Genomic DNA, 23,633 nt, shown 5'->3' on the forward strand with positions numbered 1-23,633 from the left:
TTCCTCAGGATTTTAAGATTCACCCCTCTTTCCACGTCTCTTTGCTGAAGCCATATCTTCCTTCACCTCAGTCCCTCTCCTTGTCTAAACCACCTCCGATAGTCATTGATGATCGAGAAGAGTATGAGGTTGAAGCCGTGTTGGATTCTAGGATCCATAGACGGAGGTTGGAGTACCTTGTGAAATGGAAGGGTTATGGTTCAGAGGATAACTCTTGGCAACTTCATTCTGATCTTCGCACTCCCCGTCTTCTGCGGAATTTTCATCGCCGCTATCCTGAGAAACCTAGTTTGGAATCCCCTGGGGTGCTTCCTTGAAGGGGGGGAGATGTGGTATACCTTTAACTCTAACTCCTCCTATCTGATCTCTTTCCTATTTAAGGACTACCTGTTGCATTCATTTACTGCCTGATTATTGAAGTCATACCTACTCTGATGTAGCTATTCCTATTTCAGGTCTCCTATCACTTGTATTCTGTGCTAAGTATCGTTCCAAAGATTACTTTTGTTACCTTTTTGATTCTCATATGTTTTGTTGCAACTTTGTTATTACCGAGTCTGGATCACTGAACGACCGGATCTACTTTTTTACCGCTACCCGGAAGTAAGCCGCACTCACACACGCTGCCTCTCCCAGACACGGAGCTCCCAATGCGGTAACGGAACACTCACGGTCCCTAAGGTGGTAACGTACACGAACCTAACTAAAGCCTTTAAGCTTCTTACCTGCATATTGTTGTCACCATTCCGAATTATTGGGCAAATCCCATTATATGCAATATTCATTACAAACAAACAATGTATGTTTGCGGAGTGTCTGAACTTGTAAATATTTTAGGATGTGTGTGATTGCGTGAAGTAAAGGAGTTCTATTTTTGTTACTATCGTTACTGATTCAGATCATGTCAGTATATCTACTCCTTCTGTGGCTTCCATTCGATATATATTGAACATATGAAATGTATCTCATCATTATATGCTTATTTCTATTAACACATAAGTTTGTAGTTAATACTAAAATTCATCATATATTAAATGTCTCATATTGTTTAATCAGGCTACATAGAAGTTGTTTTCTGATTAATACAAAAAAGAGCAACAAGCTCTAATTTTAGGGCTAACCTTCATAACTATTGCCATAAATACTTGTATCCAGATTTACAAAGCTCACAATACCACATACTCTGACCACATATGGTCTGTTCCCGACATGCTTCACTGTGTCACTATTTCTGTACGTGTTTCATGTGAATAGGACTGGTGCCCGGAGGGCATCAAATTATTATTATAAGGTATTTGTAGAGCGCCAACAGGTTCTGCAGCGCTATGAACATAGGTGGTATATAAAAACGATTACAGGGATCAAATGGGGAGAGAGGGTCCTGCAGAGAGTTGCATTGTTGTAGTCGGCTCTTATAAAGGTGAACTACAAACAGCTGGGCTCATAGGCTTACATGCTATGGGATTTTAGGGGATAGCAGTGGAGATAGGAAGATTAGTGTAGGTTGTAAGCGTCCCTGAATAGTAGAGTCTTCAGGGAGCACTTGAAGCTTTTAAAACTAGGGGAGATTCTTGTGGAGTGAGGCAGAGAGTTCCATAAGATGGGAGCCAATCTGGAGAATTCTTGAAGACGGGAATGTGAGGAGGGGGAGTAGGATATCATAAGCGGAGCGAAGGGGACGGGAGGGAGAGTATCTGGAGACAAGTTCTGAGATGTAGGAGGGAGCAGTGAAATTGAGGGCTTTGTGTGTCAGAGTGAGAATTTTGTGTTTAATCCTGGAGGCAAGAGGAAGCCAGTGAAGGGATTGGCAGAGAGGTGCGGCAGATGAAGAGTGACATGCAAGGAAGATGAGCCTGGCAGAGGCATTCATTATGGATTGTAAAGGAGCTAGGCAGCAGCTAGGGAGACCAGAGAGGATAGAGTTGCAGTAGTCGAGACGGGAAAGGATGAGACAGTGGATTAAAATCTTTGTTGTGTCTTGTGTAAGGAAATGTCTAATTTTAGCGATGTTTTTAAGGTGAAAGAGGCAGGCTTTAGCCAAGGACTGAATGTGAGGAGTGAACGAAAGATCTGAGTCCAGTGTGACCCCAAGACATCAGGCATGTGAGGTTGAGGTAATGATGGAGTTATCAACAGTTAGAGACATGGGGGTGGAGATTTTGGAAGAAGGGAGGGAAATAAGGAGCTCAGTTTTGGAGAGATTTAGCTTGAGGTGGTGAAAGGACATCCAAGATGAGATATGAGAGAGACAGTAAGTGACACGGGTTAGCAAGGAAGGAGGTAGTTCTGGTGCAGAGAGGTAGATTTGGGTATCGTCGTCATACAAATGATAATGAAACCCGTGAGACTTTATTAAAGGACCAGTCAACACATTAGATTTGCATAATCAACAAATGCAAGATAACAATACAATGCAATAGCACTTAGTCTGAACTTCAAATGAGTAGATTTTTTTTCTAACAAATTTCAGTTATGTCTATTTCCACTCACCTTGTACCATGTGATAGCAATCAGCCAATCACAAATGCATATACATATAGTCTGTGAATTCTTGCACATGCTCAGTAGGAACTGGTGACTCAAAAAGTGTAAATATAAAAGACTGTGCACATTTTTTTAATGGAAGTAAATTGGAAAGTTGTTTAAAATTACATGCTGTATCTGAATCATGAAAATTTAAATTTAACCTGAGTGTCCCTTTAAGGAACCTAATGAGGACGTGTAGATTGAGAAGAGAAGGGGACCGAGGACAGAGCCTTGCGGTACTCCAACAGAAAGAGGTAACAGGGCAGAGGATGCCCCAGAGAAGGCTACACTAAAGGTACGGTTAAACAGATAAGAAGAGAACCAAGAGAGACATGTGCCATGATGCCGAAGGATTGGAGGGTATGGAGCAAAAGAGGGTGGTCGACAGTATCAAAAGCTGCAGACAGATCAAGGAGGATAAGCAGAGAGAAGTGGCCTTTTGATTTTGCTGTAAGTAGGTCATTGGTAACCTTAACAATTGCTGTCTCAAAGCAAACATAACTATCTGAAAATCAACTCAACTAGTGATAATTTCCCTATGTTTTTATTTTGTGTGTCTTTATAGATGAACATTATTTAACAAATTGACTTATTCACTAGGCTATTAAAATGTACTTTATACATTAAACACTAAATAATATAATAGATATAAAGTGTAAAATTTTAATTTATATAAAACAAAGGAAGCCATCACTAGATTTCCCTAATATAATCTTTTCTGCTGAGGACAATTTGGGACAAATGTAAAAGAGTCACTATATTAAATTTAAAAGCTTGTTCTAATAATATATCCCCTGCTGAGGCAAGCTATGATTATGTGATCAAGTAACCACCAGGGTTTAAATGGGCAATGTACTAAGGTAAGCAGGAACACCCTTTCAGATGACCTGGGCTCAATCCCCTCCCCTTCCCTCCCCTGATAGGTTGAGCTCTGCTCCTGTCTCTTGTTTATATAGCTTTTACATAGTCAGTATTGCAGTATTTAAGTTTTCAATACAGGTGGTGGTTTCAACAGCCTAAAGAATTTACCTTGTTTGCCATTTGAAATAGCTTAAAGGGACATTAAACAATTTGAGATGGTAATATATAATGATAAATTGTATATAGAAAAAAACCTCTGCAATATACGTTCATTATTTATTTTGCCCCCTTTTCCTGTAATTCCATTCCAAAATTGTGAGCTTTTCAGTTCCTGTTAGAAATGAAAGTGCAGAACACTGTTATATTCCACACAGCCATTGGCTGCACACTCTAGTGACCTATTTATAACTGTCTCTAATTGGCCACAGCAGAGAAGGTAACCCAAGTTACAACATGGCAGCGCCCATTGTTTTATAGACACTAAAACTTTACACTTATTTTGTCAATGTTTAAACAGCTAATGAAAGTTTAAAAACATACATCTACATGTTATTCTCAGGCTAATCTTTTCTTTGAATGCATAATTCTATCTAGTATTTATTTAGTGTTTAATGTCTCTTTAACTATATGTAAATACTTTAAAGAGACTGTGTATTGTAAAATTGTCTCAACTTTAATGTGTACCCAATAATCTATTTTTCTTGTTGTAGAGTATTAAATGGTTTGCAAACATGTTTTGTCATTTGAAATAGCTGCTTTTTCTTGTTGAAACCCCCACTTACATTGAAAACTGAACACTGCTCCTTTTCTCTGTAATTAGCCTCCCAGCTTTTATATCAGTCTCTTAGGCCTAGTTTACAAGTGGAGTGCAATATTTGCGCTCCACTCAGTAATAACAGTGCACGCAAATGTTTGCATTGCCTGGAAGCCTTGCGCTCATGAGAGCGCACTTCCATAAGCTCCAATGGGAGCCTCGTTCTCATGCCGCGAGACACACTAAAGAACCTAGTGCGGCGCAGGGGGTAAAGTCGCACAGCATTGGGCAGCAAATTAAAAACATTTATGTATATGAATATATACATATATATGTATGTGTTTATATGTGTATATACACATATTAACACATAAATATATAATGTATATAAGCCTATATTTAAAAAACAGTTTTTTAACCCCCCACATATAACCCCTTATATAATAAAAAAAAAAAAAAAAAGAAAGAAGATGCTCATATTGTTTTTAATAAAGGAACAGTCATCTTTATTTTGGGGGCTAATTGGGGCACATATTTTTTTAATTTACCAGAGGTCTAACCTGTAATGGCTGGTTATTTAACGTGCTCCCATAAACAGGCAAATTTGCCCCTTTACGGACTCACGTTAAAATAGCGCTACACTTAGCCCTAAATGTCCTCAGCAAAAGAGAATAGAAAATAAAAACTTTGGTTACAACATGGTGTTGACTTTTTACTTTATAGGAATGAAAACTTTAGATAGTTATTTTTTCAATATTGAAACAACTGATATAATAAATAAAATAAAAAAATCCATTCACATATTCTCAGGCTGTTTCCTTTGAATAGATTGTAATTATTTACTGTTTAAAGGGACACTAAACATTTATGATTTAGATAGAGCATGACATTTTATACAACTTTTTAACTTACTTCTATTATCAAATTTGCTTTGTTCCTTTGGTATCCTTTGTTGAAGAGTAAAGTTAGTTGTGCACTCTCCTATAAGCCTATGTCTTTAGAAGTCTATGGCAGCAGTGTTTGCAACCACGTATAACACTGCTATAAATATTGTTCCAAACAGTGCTGCCAGATGGCTTAAGACGCGTGTATGCTTCTGCGGTTGCCTAGGATACCAAGAGAACCACACCAAATTAGAAACACAAGTAAAATGGGAACCTGCTTAAAGGGACATGAAACTCAAAAAAAATTCTCTCATTATTTAGATAGAGAATACAACTTTAAAAAGTTTCCAATTTACTTCTCATATCAAATTTGCTTTGTTCACATTTCATTCTTTGTTTAGGAGATACCTAAGTAGGTAGAGTGCACATGCCTGAAGCACTACATTACAGGAAATAGTGCTGCCATCTAGTGCACTTGGTAATGTATAACATTGTTGGAAAACGGCTGCCATATAATGATGTAGACACGTGCACACTACCTGCTTTTCAACAAAGGATAACAAGAAAACGAAGAAAATTTGATAATAGAAGTAAATGTAAAGTTGTTTGAAATGGTATGTTCTATCTGAATAACGAAAGAAAAATGTGGGTTTTTATATCCCTTTAAAATGTCATGCTGTATCCAGTCCATTAATGTTTATTGTCCCTTAAAGGGACATGAAAGCCAAATTTTTTCTTTCATGATTTAGACAGAGCATACAATTATAAACAACTTTCTAATTTACTTCTATTATCTATTTTGCTTCATTCTCTTGATATTCTTTGATGAAAAGCATATTTAGATATGCTTAGTAGCTGCTGATTGGTAGCTGCACATAGATGCCTCCTCTGATTGGTTCACCGTGTGCATCGCTATTTCTTCATTAAAGTATATCTAAAGAATGAAGCAAATTAGGTAATAGAAGTAAATTGGAATGTTGTTTAAAATTATATTCTCTACCTTAATCATGAAAGAAAATGTTTGGGTATAGTGTCCCTTTAAGGACTAGTACATTTTTCCTTAACTTTATGTACATTGTTTTAAAATGTCTCCCATCAACAAAAGCAATATTAGAGAGTAGAGTGCTATGACGATCACAGAGAAAGCCAATACACTCACCATAGAAAACTGATCCTCTTCCGGTTCTGGATCCCCAGTTTCTCTATGTTCTGCAGGCACCTTGTGGATTTGGAGAAGCATTTTAGCAGCTGCATTTCTTTTTGCCAGCTTCTTGGATGTACCACTGCCTAGAGGAAATCAAACCGATAAAAACCTTGTACTGTGAGCTCAGTGATGAAAACTACCAATGTGATTATAAATGAAACATTTAGAGAGAGTGGAACAAAATATTGGTTGAATGTCCCCATATCTGATCTAGAATACCAGCTTTAATAACTCTGTTGTTGTTAGACAACATAGAATTCCCCCCAGAAATGGGCTGCATTGGGAGGGCAAGTAAGAGTACTCATTGAACACTACAAGCCCAATTAGTTAGGCTCAGAAGAAAAAAAATATTTACACCACAGCAGTTGCAAGAGATAGGAATGGGAATATTTAAAAATGACTGTAAAGTCAAAAATAAACTTTCATAATTCAGATGGAGTATGCAAAATTAAAAAACAAACAAAACCCCCCCCCCACAAATCTTTCCAATTTACATCTATTATCCAATTTACTTAGTTTTTTTTTGGTATCCTTTGTTGAAACGCATACCTAAGTAGGCTCAGAAGCAGCCAGGCAGTACTGGGATTTAGCTCAAATTGGTGACTGCACATATATGCCTCCTCATTGGTTCACCAGGTACGTTAATCTAGCTCATAGTAGTGCTTTGCTGTTCCCTTCAACAAAGGATACAAGAGTATGAAGCAAATTTGATAATAGAAGTACATTTTAAAGTTGTTTAAAATTGTATTCGCTATCTTAATCATAATAGAAACATTTTAGGTTTTCATGTTCCTTTAAGTACTGTTTTCTATATTATCAGTCAGTTTTCTCTAACCAGATAGCCCGATTAGCAAAACCTACTTACAACACTAACCTCCTTTGAACAACTATGTGAGTCCTCCACAACAAACAAGTCCGGGAAGGATCCCACACTTTATATTGAGAGATGAGTGGAGAACTGAAACAAGATACCAAGTACATTGAGTCTTTGCAAATTCCTAAAATATAATTTGATGCTCAGTATCCAGAAAAGTGAAATGTGGGGGGCCACAGGAATACATGGTGGTAATGCCCAAACATAGCAGAATTTTGGAGAGCAGTTATATATGAGGTGTCAACTATTTAAGGTGGATTTACCACGGTACCCATCCGAAAAAGTTTCCCATTCCACAGCAAATGCAACATAACATAATTAGGAAGAGTAAAAACATATCTTAGTAAGGAAATGGAAACCAGTGAAATTCAATTACATTTAACTATAGCCTTATAAACTCATAAATATCTTGAATTTAGAAGAGTATTACTTCATGAAATACACACATAGAATGATCTATGACCATTGTCTGGGAGGCACATATTGCTTATAAATTGGGTAACTAAGGTATCCATTACAGTTAACATGTAGAATTGACAAGTGTTACTACTGTAAGGCAGTGTGAAGTGAGATTCTATTTTGTTTTCCAAGATTGTTTTCAAATGAAGCACAAAACGCACAGGGAACAAGTCTCCTCACAATCATCAGTGCACTGCCCAAACAAGTCTCCTCACAATCATCAGTGCACTGCCCAAACAAGTCTGCTCACAATCATCAGTGCATTGTCTAAACAAGTCTCTTCACAATCATCAGTGTACTGTCCGAACCAGTCTCCTCACAATCATCAGTGCACTGCCCAAACAAGTCTCCTCACAATCATCAGTGCACTGCCCAAACAAGTCTCCTCACAATCATCAGTGCACTGCCCAAACAAGTCTCCTCACAATCATCAGTGCACTGCCCAAACAAGTCTGCTCACAATCATCAGTGCATTGTCTAAACAAGTCTCTTCACAATCATCAGTGTACTGTCCGAACCAGTCTCCTCACAATCATCAGTGCACTGTCCAAACCAGTCTCCTCACAATCATCAGTGCACTGTCCAAACCAGTCTCCTCACAATCATCAGTGTGCTGTCCAAACCAGTCTCCTCACAATCATCAGTGCGCTGTCCGAACAAGTCTCCTCACAATCATCAGTGAACTGCCCGAACAAGTCTCCTCGCAATCATCAGCGTACTGTCTAAACAAGTCTCTTCACAATCATCAGCGTACTGTCCGAACCAGTCTCCTCACAATCATCAGCGTACTGTCCGAACCAGTCTCCTCACAATCATCAGCGTACTGTCTAAACAAGTCTCTTCACAATCATCAGCGTACTGTCTAAACAAGTCTCCTCACAATCATCAGCGTACTGTCCGAACCAGTCTCCTCACAATCATCAGCGTACTGTCCGAACCAGTCTCCTCACAATCATCAGCGCACTGCCCGAACCAGTCTCCTCACAATCATCAGCGTACTGTCTAAACAAGTCTCTTCACAATCATCAGCGTACTGTCTAAACAAGTCTCCTCACAATCATCAGCGTACTGTCCGAACCAGTCTCCTCACAATCATCAGCGCACTGCCCGAACCAGTCTCCTCACAATCATCAGTGCACTGCCCGAACCAGTCTCCTCACAATCATCAGTGCACTGCCCGAACCAGTCTCCTCACAATCATCAGTGCACTGCCCGAACAAGTCTCCTCACAATCATCAGTGTACTGCCCGAACAAGTCTCCTCACAATCATCAGTGTACTGCCCGAACAAGTCTCCTCACAATCATCAGTGTACTGCCCGAACAAGTCTCCTCACAATCATCAGTGTACTGTCTAAACAAGTCTCCTCACAATCATCAGTGTACTGTCTAAACAAGTCTCCTCACAATCATCAGTGTACTGCCTGAACAAGTCTCCTCACAATCATCAGTGTACTGCCCGAACAAGTCTCCTCACAATCATCAGTGTACTGTCTAAACAAGTCTCCTCACAATCATCAGTGCACTGTCAGAACAAGTCTTTGACAAGATGGCAGGAATGTCCCATGCACACATGTTTAGCTTGATTCCTTTCTTGGCTTTCTGAATAACTTTGTAAAACTACTAAATTTTTGCAACATAGAAATGTATTTGTGCAATGAATTGCAGATATTTAATGCCATTGCCAACCTAAAAATCTCATTGAGGGGGGCGGAGCTAAGCCAGGCATGAAGAAAGAGCTCCCTGTGTAGTTGAAGCAAAATATGAGTGTAAGCTACACACAGAATACAGAGAACGGCACTAAAAGCAATTTAAAGTAGCCCTCAGTGGTTGCCTAATATTATCTGAGCACATCACCCACGCTGATAAGCAGAAAAGGTGCGGCACAATGGCGCTGTGAGAGAGAAGCCTGCAACCAAATAAGTTACCGGACAGGAGAGGAGCCACGCAGTAAGCAAAATAGAGATCTCTGAGAAGGGGGACTTCAACTACAAGCTCCGGTAAGATAAATAGCACCTGCACGAATGACACACTATAACACAGAGGGCACCAAGATCAGCAGCAATACAGTTGGAAGCCATAAGTGTTTGGGAGCCACATGGGTAGCAAAGTTAACAGTTGGGGCTACTTAAACAACAAGGATACAACTATCTTGGTGCAGAAATATCTGTAAGATATGAACATAGAAGATATAGCCACGACGGGGAAATACTTCTAGGAATATGTGCGCAGCACATGGAGAACAGGAAGGTGGAAAGGAAGCGTGACATACATAATGGTTTAACTTTTCCTCACAGACCACAGGTTTAAGTCAGTATGAAAGAAGGGGACTCCTCATCAACAGCAAAAATAATAAAAGCTACTATATGATGCTAAAGAATTTTGCATGTTATTAAAGAAAGAAAGGAACATACATATTAAAGAACATTACGTGCATCGCTTTCTCCATTACATACCAAGTAATAGGGCTACAGACTCAGGCTGCTGAGGTGGAAGTGAGAAGACAGAATTTAAAAGTGTGTGTTTTTACTTTTACACGAAAACTTTGCAAATCTCGGCATGGCAGCTAGGAGACACAATAAAATGACACCAAGTAAGCTGCTCATGATTTCTTTAAACCAACTAAAGGAGATAAAACAAAAGAAAAAGGAGAGGTAGTGCTAGAAGAGGAAACGGAATCTGATGGGAAATCAATTAAAAATGATGGATCGGATACCTCAATCACTAAGGCTGATATCAAACACCTAGTCTCTAAACAAGACATTACTTCAATTTTTGATAAAATGTGGGAGAAAATGGACGCACTTCAAAATACAGTTACAAACAGCTTATCTGAGATCAAGCAAGATATCTCTGAATTAGGCACTAGGGTCGAAACCTTAGAGGAGAAAGAAGAGTCCATGGAGGAAGATATAACAACAGTTAGACAACAACTCTCTGATCAGCAGCAAGAATTAGCGGAAGTAAACGATAAATTGGAAGATCTAGAGAACAGGAGCAGGAGATGTAATATTCGCCTGAAAGGCATTCCTGAGTCCATAACAACACCAGATCTAACCGCTTATTTACTACAATTGTTTCAAACAATCACAGGATCCTCAGAAGAGGGGAAATACCAAATGGAAAGAGCTCATAGAGCTCTAAGAGCAAAGCCCAAAGATACAGACCCTCCAAGGGATGTGATGACTAAACTACTACGATTTCCTGAAAAAGAGGAGATTATGATGGCGGCGAGGAAGAACCCAACTCTCAAATTTAAAGGATCTGTTATACAGTTATATCAGGACTTATGTGTAAAAACACTACAAAAAAGATTTGCCCTACGCCCTCTGACTCAGATGCTAAGGAAGAACCAGATCATATATAGATGGGGATTCCCCTTTGCTCTCCACATACACCACGAAGGGAAAACCATCACACTCAGAGAAGCACAAGATGTTCCTGGAGTGTGCCAGATACTCAAATTAGAATGTCCAGACGTTCCAGATAATCAACAAGACAACAATAAAAGGCCTTTTCAACCACAAAGAGGAGTCCAGCAAACAGAGAGATGGACAAAAGTGTCCAAAAGAAAACAAAAGACCTGATTGACTAATTAGAGACAAGGACTTGATATGTTACCTATGCTGACTTTTATCTCTTTGCCTTCTCCTGTGGGAGAAATGAGGAAATATGGCTTGGAGGCTACTTGCTTCCAAATTTAGTGTGAGCAAGTGACGGAGGATGGTGGGATTAGCCGCCACTTCTCTGTCAAGATAACAAGTTTAGAATTAGTAAATGTGAAATGCTTAATAAATGTTGACTAATTTAATTGAAACACCTTATAGATAGTTAGGAGTGTGATCCTGTTGTGAAAATGTTTTTTTAGATTAACCTGTTCACGTTATGAGCAAGATGAACCAGGTCGTTCAGAAGTTAAAACACTCAAGTCCCATTCTATAATGGGAAAAAGCTAGAATATTCTTATTAAAACTACAAGTTTAACCAGAGTAAGATGTTTTTACGGGAGTTACAAAAATTATACATTGTTCATGATGCATACAATTGTTTAACCATAGTTAAAATTTGGTTCTTTATTTTTGTTTTAAGTACCGTCGAGCAGTATTGTGACAAAATTTTCCTTCAGAGAGTTGAAAATCAGAGAACGGAAAGCAGGTGTGAGGGCGTGATGGAAAGGCTAAGCAGGTACAGAGGGGAGAGGAGGGGGAAACTACAAATGGTAGCTAAATTACAGATAATATATCACAATGTAAGAGGTCTAAATACAGATATAAAGAGAAAGACAGCACTTGCACAATACCACAATCTAGGGGCCAAAATCATATTTCTACAGGAGACACACTTCACACATCAACAAATACCCAAGAACTGGTCTAAACATTTTCAGCAACATTTCCATGCCACAACAGACAGCAAAAAGAGGGGGGTCTCTATCCTCATACATAACTCACTCCAATTTACCAAGGAAGAGGTAATAAAAGACAAGGGGAGGTAGGTATCTAATAGTTAGGGGTATTATCCAGGGAATGCAGGTTACACTCTGTAACATATACGCTCCAAACGAGCAGCAACACACCTTTTTTAACAACCTTTCACATATGTTAACCCAATGGTCGCAAACAAGAATTATCTTGGCAGGAGACTTTAATATCAATTTAAACACATATAAAACAGACGCTTCGCCCAAAGTTTCAAGCAAACAACTAAGACTCCAATCTATCTCTAAATCAGTTAGGGAAACTCTGGAGAGTCATAACATTTTAGATACATGGACAGAGCTATATGGCCAGACAGCAGACCACACCTACTATTCACCTGCACATAAAAAGTACACCAAGATCGATTATATATTAATCAGTCAGACACTGCTCCCTGGTTTAGTATCATCGAGTATCCATGCCTCGGTGTGGTCGGACCATTCTATAATTCAAATACAAATGGAAGGGATAATAAACATAAACAGACAGAGATCCTGGACCTATGATCCTGTATTATTAAAACAGCCGGATATACACTCCAGCATTCTTAAAAATCTTGATGAATACTGGAGAACGAATTCAAGTCCTTTAAGTGGCCCGACAATTACATGGGCAGCTCACAAACCTTATATGAGAGGGATGTTGATAAAAGAAAAAACAAAATATACAAAAAAAATTAGAGCAGCAGTTGATTCACTCCAACAAGAAATAGAAGATCTGGAGAGAGTACATAGATCCACAATGTCACAGGCAATCCTAGATAATCTGGCCCAAAAAAGAAAATCACTTAATAAAATCCTTAATAAAAACTCCCTTAGATCAATGCACAAATTAAAAACATTTTATTTTTTATACGCAAATAAACCAGACAGATATCTTGCTTACAAGTTGAGGGAAAGAACGAAAGACATGACAATTAGGCAAATCCAAAAGCCAGATGAGAAGGTAACCTCACACCCACAAGAAATTGCAGATTGTTTTGCTCATTATTATGAGACCCTTTATAATGGGCACACAGCCCAACACACCACACAAACAGAGGTTCTTAAGTCCAAATTATTAGAGAGAGCAGATATACCCAAATTAGAAAAAGAAGGAGCAGAAGCAATAGACGCAGAGATTACTAGGGAAGAAATCAATTTAGCAATACGAGACCTGAAAAATGGTAAGGCCCCGGGACCAGATGGTTTTCCGGGGGAGTACTACAAATTGTTTAAAACAAATTTGATTTCTCACCTACACAAATTTTGTAATGATATTATGCAGGATGCTCAGATCCCCCCAGACTTACTCCGAGCGAAGATAGTGGTAATCCCAAAACCAGGAAAAAACCCTAAACTACCTCAAAACTACAGACCAATTTCGTTAATTAATCAAGATGTAAAAATCTTTACGAAAATATTAGCAAATAGGCTTAAACTACATTTACCATCTTTGATCCACCCCGACCAAGTAGGTTTCATAAAAGATAGGGAGGCCCCAGATAACGTACGCCGCACAATAGCCATGGTAGAGTATATGGAGGGAACAAAAATGCCTTCTCTGCTTCTATCACTAGATGCGGAGAAGGCGTTTGATAGGGTAGATTGGTCATATATGTTAGATGTCCTAAAACATGTGGGTTTTGGGGAGAAATTCATCAAGGCTATAGGGAATCTTTACTCAGCCCCATCGGCCATAGTAAGAGCAGCAGGATACCAGTCAAGGCCCATTAACATATTAAATGGTACCCGCCAGGGATGTCCACTGTCACCACTCTTATTTGCCCTATGTGTGGAACCACTAGCTGCCTGTATACGGAACACAAAAGATATTAAGGGTATACAATTAATTAAGGGGGAACATAAATTAACACTATTTGCGGATGATATCTTATTAACGATCACCCAGCCTATGGTGTCCCTTCCTAATTTATATAAATTATTAGACAAATTCTCTAGTATATCAGGATTTAAAATTAACTCAGACAAATGTGAGGCTCTCCCAATATCACTCCCAACCCACACACAAAAATTAATAGAAGCCAATTTTGATTTCAAATGGGCTAGACATTCTATCAAATATTTAGGGATTTATATTACTACCACATTGGAAACCTTATTCCAGGCAAACTATTCTACACTTTTTAAAACTATTAGGAAGGACATAACGAAATGGAAGAAGGGAAGCTTTTCGTGGTATGTAAGACTTTCAGCAGTAAAAATGAATGTCCTACCAAGATTTTTGTATCTATTCAGGGCCCTCCCTATTAAAGTTCCACAAAGGGAATTAGAAGATCTCCAATCAGACATAATTAGATTCATAAGAGGTAATAAAACGGCCAGAATAGCCGCACACACCCTTAAACAACATAAAAACATGGGGGGCATGGGAGTACCCAACCTGGTGGAATACTATCAGGCAGCTAGGCTAGCACAGGCTACATTGCTAGCTAAAGATTGTAGAGACCTCACTTGGCCCTCTATTGAAGAAAATATAGGGGGAATGAACAATGCAACCAATATTATTTGGAATCCCACTGCCATAACACACAGGCCACTAAGAAAGTTAAGGGTTACGGAAGACACTAAACAGATTTGGCTCACTCTCACAAAGGCGCTGAAGTTAATACCAGCGCAATCTCTAACAACTCCAATAAGAACACTACTACACACTGATTTCCAGAGACAGATAACGAAATGGGAGAATAAGGGATTGTACAGGGTGGCAGATTTTTTGGACAAGGGGAAAACGTTGACGTACACACAGCTAAAGGACAAAATTCACCCAATTGATCTTCAATGGTTTCTATATCTACAAATCTCTAGTGCTATCAATAAATTTAGGCAAGGCAATACATCCACCACATACACCACTTTAGAACGACTCATAATGTCACCTAATAGGAAAAATAAAATGATCTCACAGATTTATTTAGCAATACAAGAAGCCAAGAATCAAACAAAGCTTAAATTATATGAAAGATGGGAACAAGACCTAGGGGAAATACACGAAAAGGAAGAATGGCAAAATATCTTTTCCAAGATTAGTAGAGGACTGGTAGGAGCGGTCCTTATAGAAAACGCACTTAAGACTTCATATAGATGGTACCTCACACCATTAAAGTCGTCACATTATACTCCCCGGAGTAATAGGCTATGCTACAGAGGCTGTGCAGAGATAGGATCTTATATTCACATGTGGTGGGAGTGCCCAAAAATAAAACCTACATGGGATAACCTTGCAAAGCTACTAGAGACAATACTGGGAGACACATGTAGGCTCACAGCATCTCAAGCACTACTACACATTCCACAGGAATCTTTCAACACCTCCACTAACACATTTATCAACATTCTCTGCACTGCTACAAGAACATGTATAGCTAGGTACTGGAAGGTGGGGGCTCCGAGATGGTCTGAAGTAATAGACAAAATAGAAGATATTTATACGATGTCCGAATCCGCTGCGTGGATGTAGGGCAGATCGGGCCACTTTCAAAACCGATGGATACATTGGATAATGAATAAACATAAAATAGATAGACTTAATAACTTGGATATCACTGAAACAGAGCCTGCTGAAAGGGAACCCAATATATAATTACAAAGTTTCTCACACGTAGAAACAACGACTAGAGGGAATAAATAAATGATAAAGGTAAAATGTCAAGAAAAGGAAATAAAATATATAAACTAAGGTAATACAAAGATAACTCTACTGCTCGACGGGAACAGTTCATGTTTTAATTTTGTTAATAATTGGTTCAAATTTCTTTTAAAATATTGTTTTTGTTTTCTTTTTCTTTTTATGGGAGGGAAGGAAAAGGGGGATAAAACAAAGTACAAGATAAAGAAAGGAATAGTACTGTTAATATGTCTAATGTTAATGTCCTGTATGATCTGATATGATTTGTACCAATAAAAATTATTTCAACTAAAAATCTCATTGAACAACAAGCAAGACATTTTTATTTGATTGTCAAGACTGTAGAAAATGTTCTGATAAATTTAATATGAGGATGAAAAAATATATATCTACCCCTCGAGGATTAAACTGGTAGTTTAGTTCTTTTTAAGCCTGCTGGATGATTTCATACATAATGAAATGCTGTCTTCCATGTAAAATTCTATGAATAATAAGAGTAATATTGCCAGTGTTTGCATTAGGTGTCTGTCTTCTAATGCAGAAGATGGATTTACAGAGCAGTGGTATGAACCACAATCAGGTCTACTCAGATTTACTATAGGGCTTTAAGGACTCAGTAAATATTATTATTAGCCTATATTCATCACACAGTACAGATTTACAAATCTAATATTTGTTGTTTAGCCTATTAGCATATATTTGTTTGCTATAAAAAATATAAAATAATAATATAAAGTAATTTATTCTTACCTGCCAAGACTTTACATTCTTGGCTCATTATTAACCTGAGATAACTTGTTCCTCATTGTTTATAATTTTCCAAGTGGAAAAAAAAGAAAAAACACTGAGAAAAATTCTCCATTACAATGTTGGTTTCAACTGTAAAAAAAACCAAAGTATGTATGTATGTATGTATGTATGTATGTATGTATGTATATATATATATATATATATATATATATATATATATATATATATATAATTCAAAAGGAGACACCGACATCCATCTTGTAGATAAAATCTTGTAAACTTTATTCGGCAATTTTAAAAGGAAGAGACAACACAGCAAATGAACTTAAGAGTCAGACGTGGGCGCAGCACACGGGCATACGCGTTTCGGAAAGAGATTCCGTAGTCACAGCCTGACATGCTACCCCACACACCTGTTTAAAAACCCCATGGGCTAATATAATTGGTTAAAACAGGAACTACCCCCATAGACTCTAGCCAATAGGACACAAAATTACAGATACAGAGATGATCCTAATTAACACTTCATTATCCCAGTTACCAGCATTTCTGCTATACACAACAGACAATAATAGGAATGCGTGTGAATAGACATATTCGTATAATTAAATGACAACCATAATCCGAATGCGAAAGTGTCAGAGGTATTAGTGATGTAGCAAAGGGGAGTAGATAATATAGCTATATACATAGGTTGAAAGCATTTAGTGATAGTTATAAACATGAGAGGGAACATAAAGGGCAAAATATTATGGTGTAAACTGATCACGCCAATACGTATATGGATTTCATTTTCAAAGGAACGAAAATTCTAAATTTCAGATTCAAATTTGTATGTAAACAATGAATACTGCCGTATACAATGTATATAGATGTATCAGAAAAACTCCATATGCATAATATTATATAATATATTAATATTATCGTGTAAAATCATCAAATATTAGATACAATCGATAATGAAAAAAAATAAAACATATGTATACAGGCATAACTAGTAATCCTGAATTGAGTACTAGTCATATTAATATCGGGGTTCAGAGTACAGAGGGGGTTTCTCTGAACGGTGTACAGAGCTAATATTGGCAGATTATTATTCCCAGTGATTAATAATATCAAATCTGGAATTCAGACCTTTAGGTAGTCTGCTTTCTAGGGTAAAGATCCAATATGCTTCCCTTCTTGCCAATATTGTATCTATATCACCACCCCTGGGGGGCCTAAGGATCTTTTCTATAGCACACCATGAGAAATATCTTAAATCGTTATTGTGAAAAGTGCCAAAGTGTTGTACTATCGGAGTACTAGCCCTATTGATTTTAAATGATGACAGGTGTTCCCGTATGCGGGTGTTTAGGTCCCTTGAAGTGAGACCTACATACTGTAATTTACAATGAGAACATTCGATAAGGTAAATGGCATATTCCGTGGTACAATTCATACAGGTACCAATGTCATACATCTTGTTAGTGACAATACTAGAGAAATTCCTTGTCACATTAACATACTCACAAGGTTTACACTTGCGCCGACCACATTTGAACATGCCAGTACGCCTTAGCCAAGATGATTGACTTTCAGTTTTGCTTTTCAGTAACGTAGGGGCCAACAGATTACCCAATGTTGGGCTTCTCCTATAGGAGCATCTGAGCCCATTCTTTACAGTATTTACTAGCTTATCATCAGCTGAGAGAAGAGGGAAGTGTTTACGAACTATCTTACAAATATCCTGATACTGTATACTATGATTGGTAACAAAAGTCAATCCTTTGAAATCATCATTTTTTGAAGATTTCATTTTTAACAGATCCTTTCTTTCTATAGTACTGACAGCAGCTTTAGCCCTTTTAACTATAGCTTTCGGGTACTTCCTTTCTAGGAGTCTCTTTTCTAGATCAACAGAATCTTGTTTAAACTGTTGAAAACTGGTGCAATTCCTCCTCAACCTAGTGTATTCTCCTTTGGCAATGGCATATGGAACATGCTTAGGATGGCAGCTCGTGCCTTGAAGGAGTGAATTGCCTGAGATGGGCTTCCTGTAGACGGTAGATTCAATCTTACCATCAGGGTTACCCCGCAGTGTAATATCAAGATAGTTAATAGTATGTGGATTGAATTCACAGGTAAATTTCAGGTTAAGATCATTGCAGTGTAAGTATTCCAAAAACAGGGGAATAGTTTCCTCACTTCCTGTCCAGATGAAGATAAGATCATCTATATACCTCTGGTATAGAGATATATGTGATCTATATATGTTATTATCTCCAAAGATGTGGTAAAATTCCCACCATCCTAAGAATAAATTTGCATAGGAGGGGGCAAACTTCGCCCCCATGGCGGTACCACATCTCTGGAGATAATAAGAATCTTCAAATTTAAAAAAATTGTGTGTTAATAGGAATGTGAGTACCTTAAGAATAAAATTCTTAAGGCAATGATCATAATCAGTGAAATTATCCAGAAAAAAGTAACAGCTTCCACTCCCTTCTGGTGGGGGATACTAGAATATAGAGAGACAATATCAATTGTCATCCACATACTGGACTCAGTCCATTCGATATGCTCAAGTATGTTTAGGATATGCTTTGTGTCACGAACATATGATAAGAGAGACATTACAATGGGTTGGAGTATATTATCCAGCCATTGAGAGAGGTTTCCCAAGAGTGACTCAACTCCACTAACAATGGGACGACCTTTTATATCTATGAGAGATTTATGAGTCTTGGGGAAGTGATGGAACAGTGGTGTCTTGGGATTATCCACAAAAAGGAATTCAGCTGTATTGCTATCTATACACCCTTGTTCCATACCTTCATCCAAGAGATGTTTGAGTTCATTTTTGTACTCATTAGTAGGGTCCCTACCTAGAATTAGGTAGTCATGTTCGTTATTTAGTTGTCTGAGACCTTCAGCTATATACTGCACTCGGTCCATTACTACAACCATTCCACCTTTGTCTGATTTCCTGATAACCAAATCCTGATTATTTCTTAAGGAAGTCACTGCTTCTTTTTCAGACAAAGATAGATTGGGCTTGTGATTGGACCGCCTAGATTTTAATTCAACCAAGTCTTTTTCCACTCTTGAGTGGAAGATTTCAACAATGTTACCCCTGCTTTGTATAGGATAGAATCGAGATTTTTTCTTTAGGGTGGGGCCTCTGCTCCTAGTGTCATGTTCAGATATATTGTCTAACTGTAATTGTTGTAATGAGACAATATCACAATTCTCAGAGAAATTATATTTATTAGTAGAGATGTCACTTTCCCTATTCATAGGAGTAGAATCATAACCTATAGTGCTGACATCATCTGAGAAATGTTTTCTCAGAGTTATGTTCCTAACTAATCTGTTGATGTCAATTATAGTTTGAAACAAATCAAAATCGTTATTAGGTGCAAAATTCAGCCCCAAATTTAATACTCTATAGTGTGTATCACTGAGTGAGAAAGATGACAGATTGACCACATTTCCTACTATTTGTATTTTGTTAGGGGTCTCGGTTCCCTCAGCTGATATTTGTCCTGATTGTTTTTCATGACCGGATTCTGTTTGGTAGTGTGAGTGACCCTTCCCCCCCCCCCCCCGCTATGCCTCCCTGTACCTGTGGAAAAACCTGTTCTAGTACAGAGTTGTCAGGTCTAGATATAATGTGCGGAGTCTCAATATAAGCAGACTGCTTCAGTCTTACTGAGTTGGTAACATTGTTAGAATTATCTTCATATACAAGATGTGGACCTGCCGCAATAGCAGCTTGAGGTTCATCATTTTGATATGTGATAGATTGTATATCCTGAATAGCGTCAGCTGGTTTATCACCATCACTGGAGTAGTCTGTGTCACTACCAGAGAAGGTAACATTTTTAGATGAATTATTGTTATTCTTATTTTTGTTTTGTTTGTTCTTATTGTTAGCCCTTCTCCTCCTCCCAAATCTTGGTTGGTTATATCTAGAGTTCCCTCTAGATTTCTTGTTCCATATGTATACACAATTATTAGCATAATCGAATTTGTCTCTAATGAACTTGGTATGTTTTCTCTCCATAATTTCTGACCTGCCCTTAGCAATCAGTTCCCTCAATATTTTATCAAATTTAGCAAAATCAGGATTACTGGATCGTCTATTCAATTCTACTTGCAAATCATTAATTTCGATTCTTAAAGACTCTAATTGTTTGTTTTTATAAATCAATAATAACATCATAAGTCTCAGGGAGCAGTCAGTCAGTACATTATTCCATGAGTCTATAAATTCCTTATCATTAGTGTCCACATCAAACGTGGGGAATTTAAAGACCCGTAGTCCCCTTGGTATCATACTTAAACTTTTGTACTTTTCGAGGGTCCAAATGTCCCACTGTAATTTAGATTCTTTTATCAAAAGTTTTTCCAGGAGTTCAAATAAAGTACTTAATGCCAGTATGCTCTTATCCTCTGAGAAAATCAGTTCACAGTCAGTAAGATTTGTAGTGCGTGCAGTAGCTGGCAACAATGAAAAAAAAGTGTGCTGTGTTGTCTCCATAACTGAGCAGAGAATTGTAGGCTGAAGACTTGAACAGTCTGTGTTAGGTGTTGGTACATCCAGGGTATACCCAATAGCAAACAAATCAAACAGAGAAACCCAACAACAGAACTCAGCCACACCGGGCTGTAATGAATATATATATATGGACCAGTGCAGAGTCTCCGGTAATGAGTGACACTTCTTATAGCACTTGCACGATTAAGTAACTCACCCCACTCTGGCCTGTCCGGTTATCCACTTGACAGCGTTGCTGCCCAAAGTACAGCCGCCTCTGTGCCGCTTCCGAAGATCCAAGCTTCAATTGAGCGGCTCACAGGGCCTCAGCTGTATTCCGTGTACTCGTCGGCTTGTGTGTGGGTGTGTGGCTATACGTCACAGGTATTCCTCCAATGGCGGGAGTTCTTTTCCGGAGGTGCTGCAAACTTTGATCCGCTCCAGACTAAAGCATCAGCTGATGGATCGGCAAGGACTGGAATAATCATCAAATTCAAAAGGAGACACCGACATCCATCTTGTAGATAAAATCTTGTAAACTTTATTCGGCAATTTTAAAAGGAAGAGACAACACAGCAAATGAACTTAGAGTCAGACGTGAGCGCAGCACACAGGCATACGCGTTTCGGAAAGAGATTCCGTAGTCACAGCCTGACATGCTACCCCACACACCTGTTTAAAAACCCCATGGGCTAATATAATTGGTTAAAACAGGAACTACCCCCATAGACTCTAGCCAATTGGACACAAAATTACAGATACAGAGATGATCCTAATTAACACTTCATTATCCCAGTTACCAGCATTTCTGCTATACACAACAGACAATAATAGGAATGCGTGTGAATAGACATATTCGTATAATTAAATGACAACCATAATCCGAATGCGAAAGTGTCAGAGGTATTAGTGATGTAGCAAAGGGGAGTAGATAATATAGCTATATACATAGGTTGAAAGCATTTAGTGATAGTTATAAACATGAGAGGGAACATAAAGGGCAAAATAGTATGGTGTAAACTGATCACGCCAATACGTATATGGATTTCATTTTCAAAGGAACGAAAATTCAAAATTTCAGATTCAAATTTGTATGTAAACAATGAATACTGCCGTATACAATGTAGATAGATGTATCAGAAAAACTCCATATGCATAATATAGAGATATTATCGTGTAAAATCATCCAATATTAGATACAATCGATAATGAAAAAAAATAAAACATATATGTATACAGGCATAACTAGTAATCCTGAATTGAGTACTAGTCATATTAATATCGGGGTTCAGAGTACAGAGGGGGTTTCTCTGAACGGTGTACAGAGCTAATATTGGCAGATTATTATTCCCAGTGATTAATAATATCAAATCTGGAATTCAGACCTTTAGGTAGTCTGCTTTCTAGGGTAAAGATCCAATATGCTTCCCTTCTTGCCAATATTGTATCTATATCACCACCCCTGGGGGGCCTAAGGATCTTTTCTATAGCACACCATGAGAAATATCTTAAATCGTTATTGTGAAAAGTGCCAAAGTGTTGTACTAGCCCTATTGATTTTAAATGATGACAGGTGTTCCCGTATGCGGGTGTTTAGGTCCCTTGAAGTGAGACCTACATACTGTAATTTACAATGAGAACATTCGATAAGGTAAATGGCATATTCCGTGGTACAATTCATACAGGTACCAATGTCATACATCTTGTTAGTGACAATACTAGAGAAATTCCTTGTCACATTAACATACTCACAAGGTTTACACTTGCGCCGACCACATTTGAACATGCCAGTATGCCTTAGCCAAGATGATTGACTTTCAGTAACGTAGGGGCCAACAGATTACCCAATGTTGGGCTTCTCCTATAGGAGCATCTGAGCCCATTCTTTACAGTATTTACTAGCTTATCATCAGCTGAGAGAAGAGGGAAGTGTTTACGAACTATCTTACAAATATCCTGATACTGTATACTATGATTGGTAACAAAAGTCAATCCTTTGAAATCATCATTTTTTGAAGATTTCATTTTTAACAGATCCTTTCTTTCTATAGTACTGACAGCAGCTTTAGCCCTTTTAACTATAGCTTTCGGGTACTTCCTTTCTAGGAGTCTCTTTTCTAGATCAACAGAATCTTGTTTAAACTGTTGAAAACTGGTGCAATTCCTCCTCAACCTAGTGTATTCTCCTTTGGCAATGGCATATGGAACATGCTTAGGATGGCAGCTTGTGCCTTGAAGGAGTGAATTGCCTGAGATGGGCTTCCTGTAGACGGTAGATTCAATCTTACCATCAGGGTTACCCCGCAGTGTAATATCAAGATAGTTAATAGTATGTGGATGGAATTCACAGGTAAATTTCAGGTTAAGAGAGATATATATATATATATATATATATATATATATATATATATATATATATATATATATATATATATATATATATATATATATATATATCCTCCATGTGTATCTGCACTCACAATACCATTGTGTCATCAGGTCAGTAGTATTCACAGTCAATTCCAGTAAAGGACTGCACTCGCTGGATTTAAGAAATATATACTTTATTGTGGTAACGTTTCGGGGTTCACAGACCCCTTCCTCAGACCAGAACAAAAGTGCAAGTGAACACTGTGCATTATACAGGTACTAAGCCCCACCCATCAAACATTTACTGAGAATTGCGCCAAAACTGT

General features: G+C 38.0%; 1 protein-coding gene across 2 annotated transcripts in view; it reads right to left on the bottom strand.

The window, feature by feature from the left end:
- Positions 1 to 23,633, bottom strand: part of TARBP2 (TARBP2 subunit of RISC loading complex) — a 75,322-nt gene that overhangs the window by 28,497 nt on the left and 23,192 nt on the right. For both annotated transcript variants that reach the window (XM_053708294.1, XM_053708295.1), the window contains exon 7: positions 6,185 to 6,312. In XM_053708294.1, the coding sequence (XP_053564269.1) occupies positions 6,185 to 6,312 (128 nt within the window). The remainder of the gene's footprint in view (positions 1 to 6,184; positions 6,313 to 23,633) is intronic.

The sequence above is a fragment of the Bombina bombina genome, chromosome 3, assembly GCF_027579735.1.
Source record: "Bombina bombina isolate aBomBom1 chromosome 3, aBomBom1.pri, whole genome shotgun sequence".
Lineage (NCBI taxonomy): Eukaryota > Metazoa > Chordata > Amphibia > Anura > Bombinatoridae > Bombina > Bombina bombina.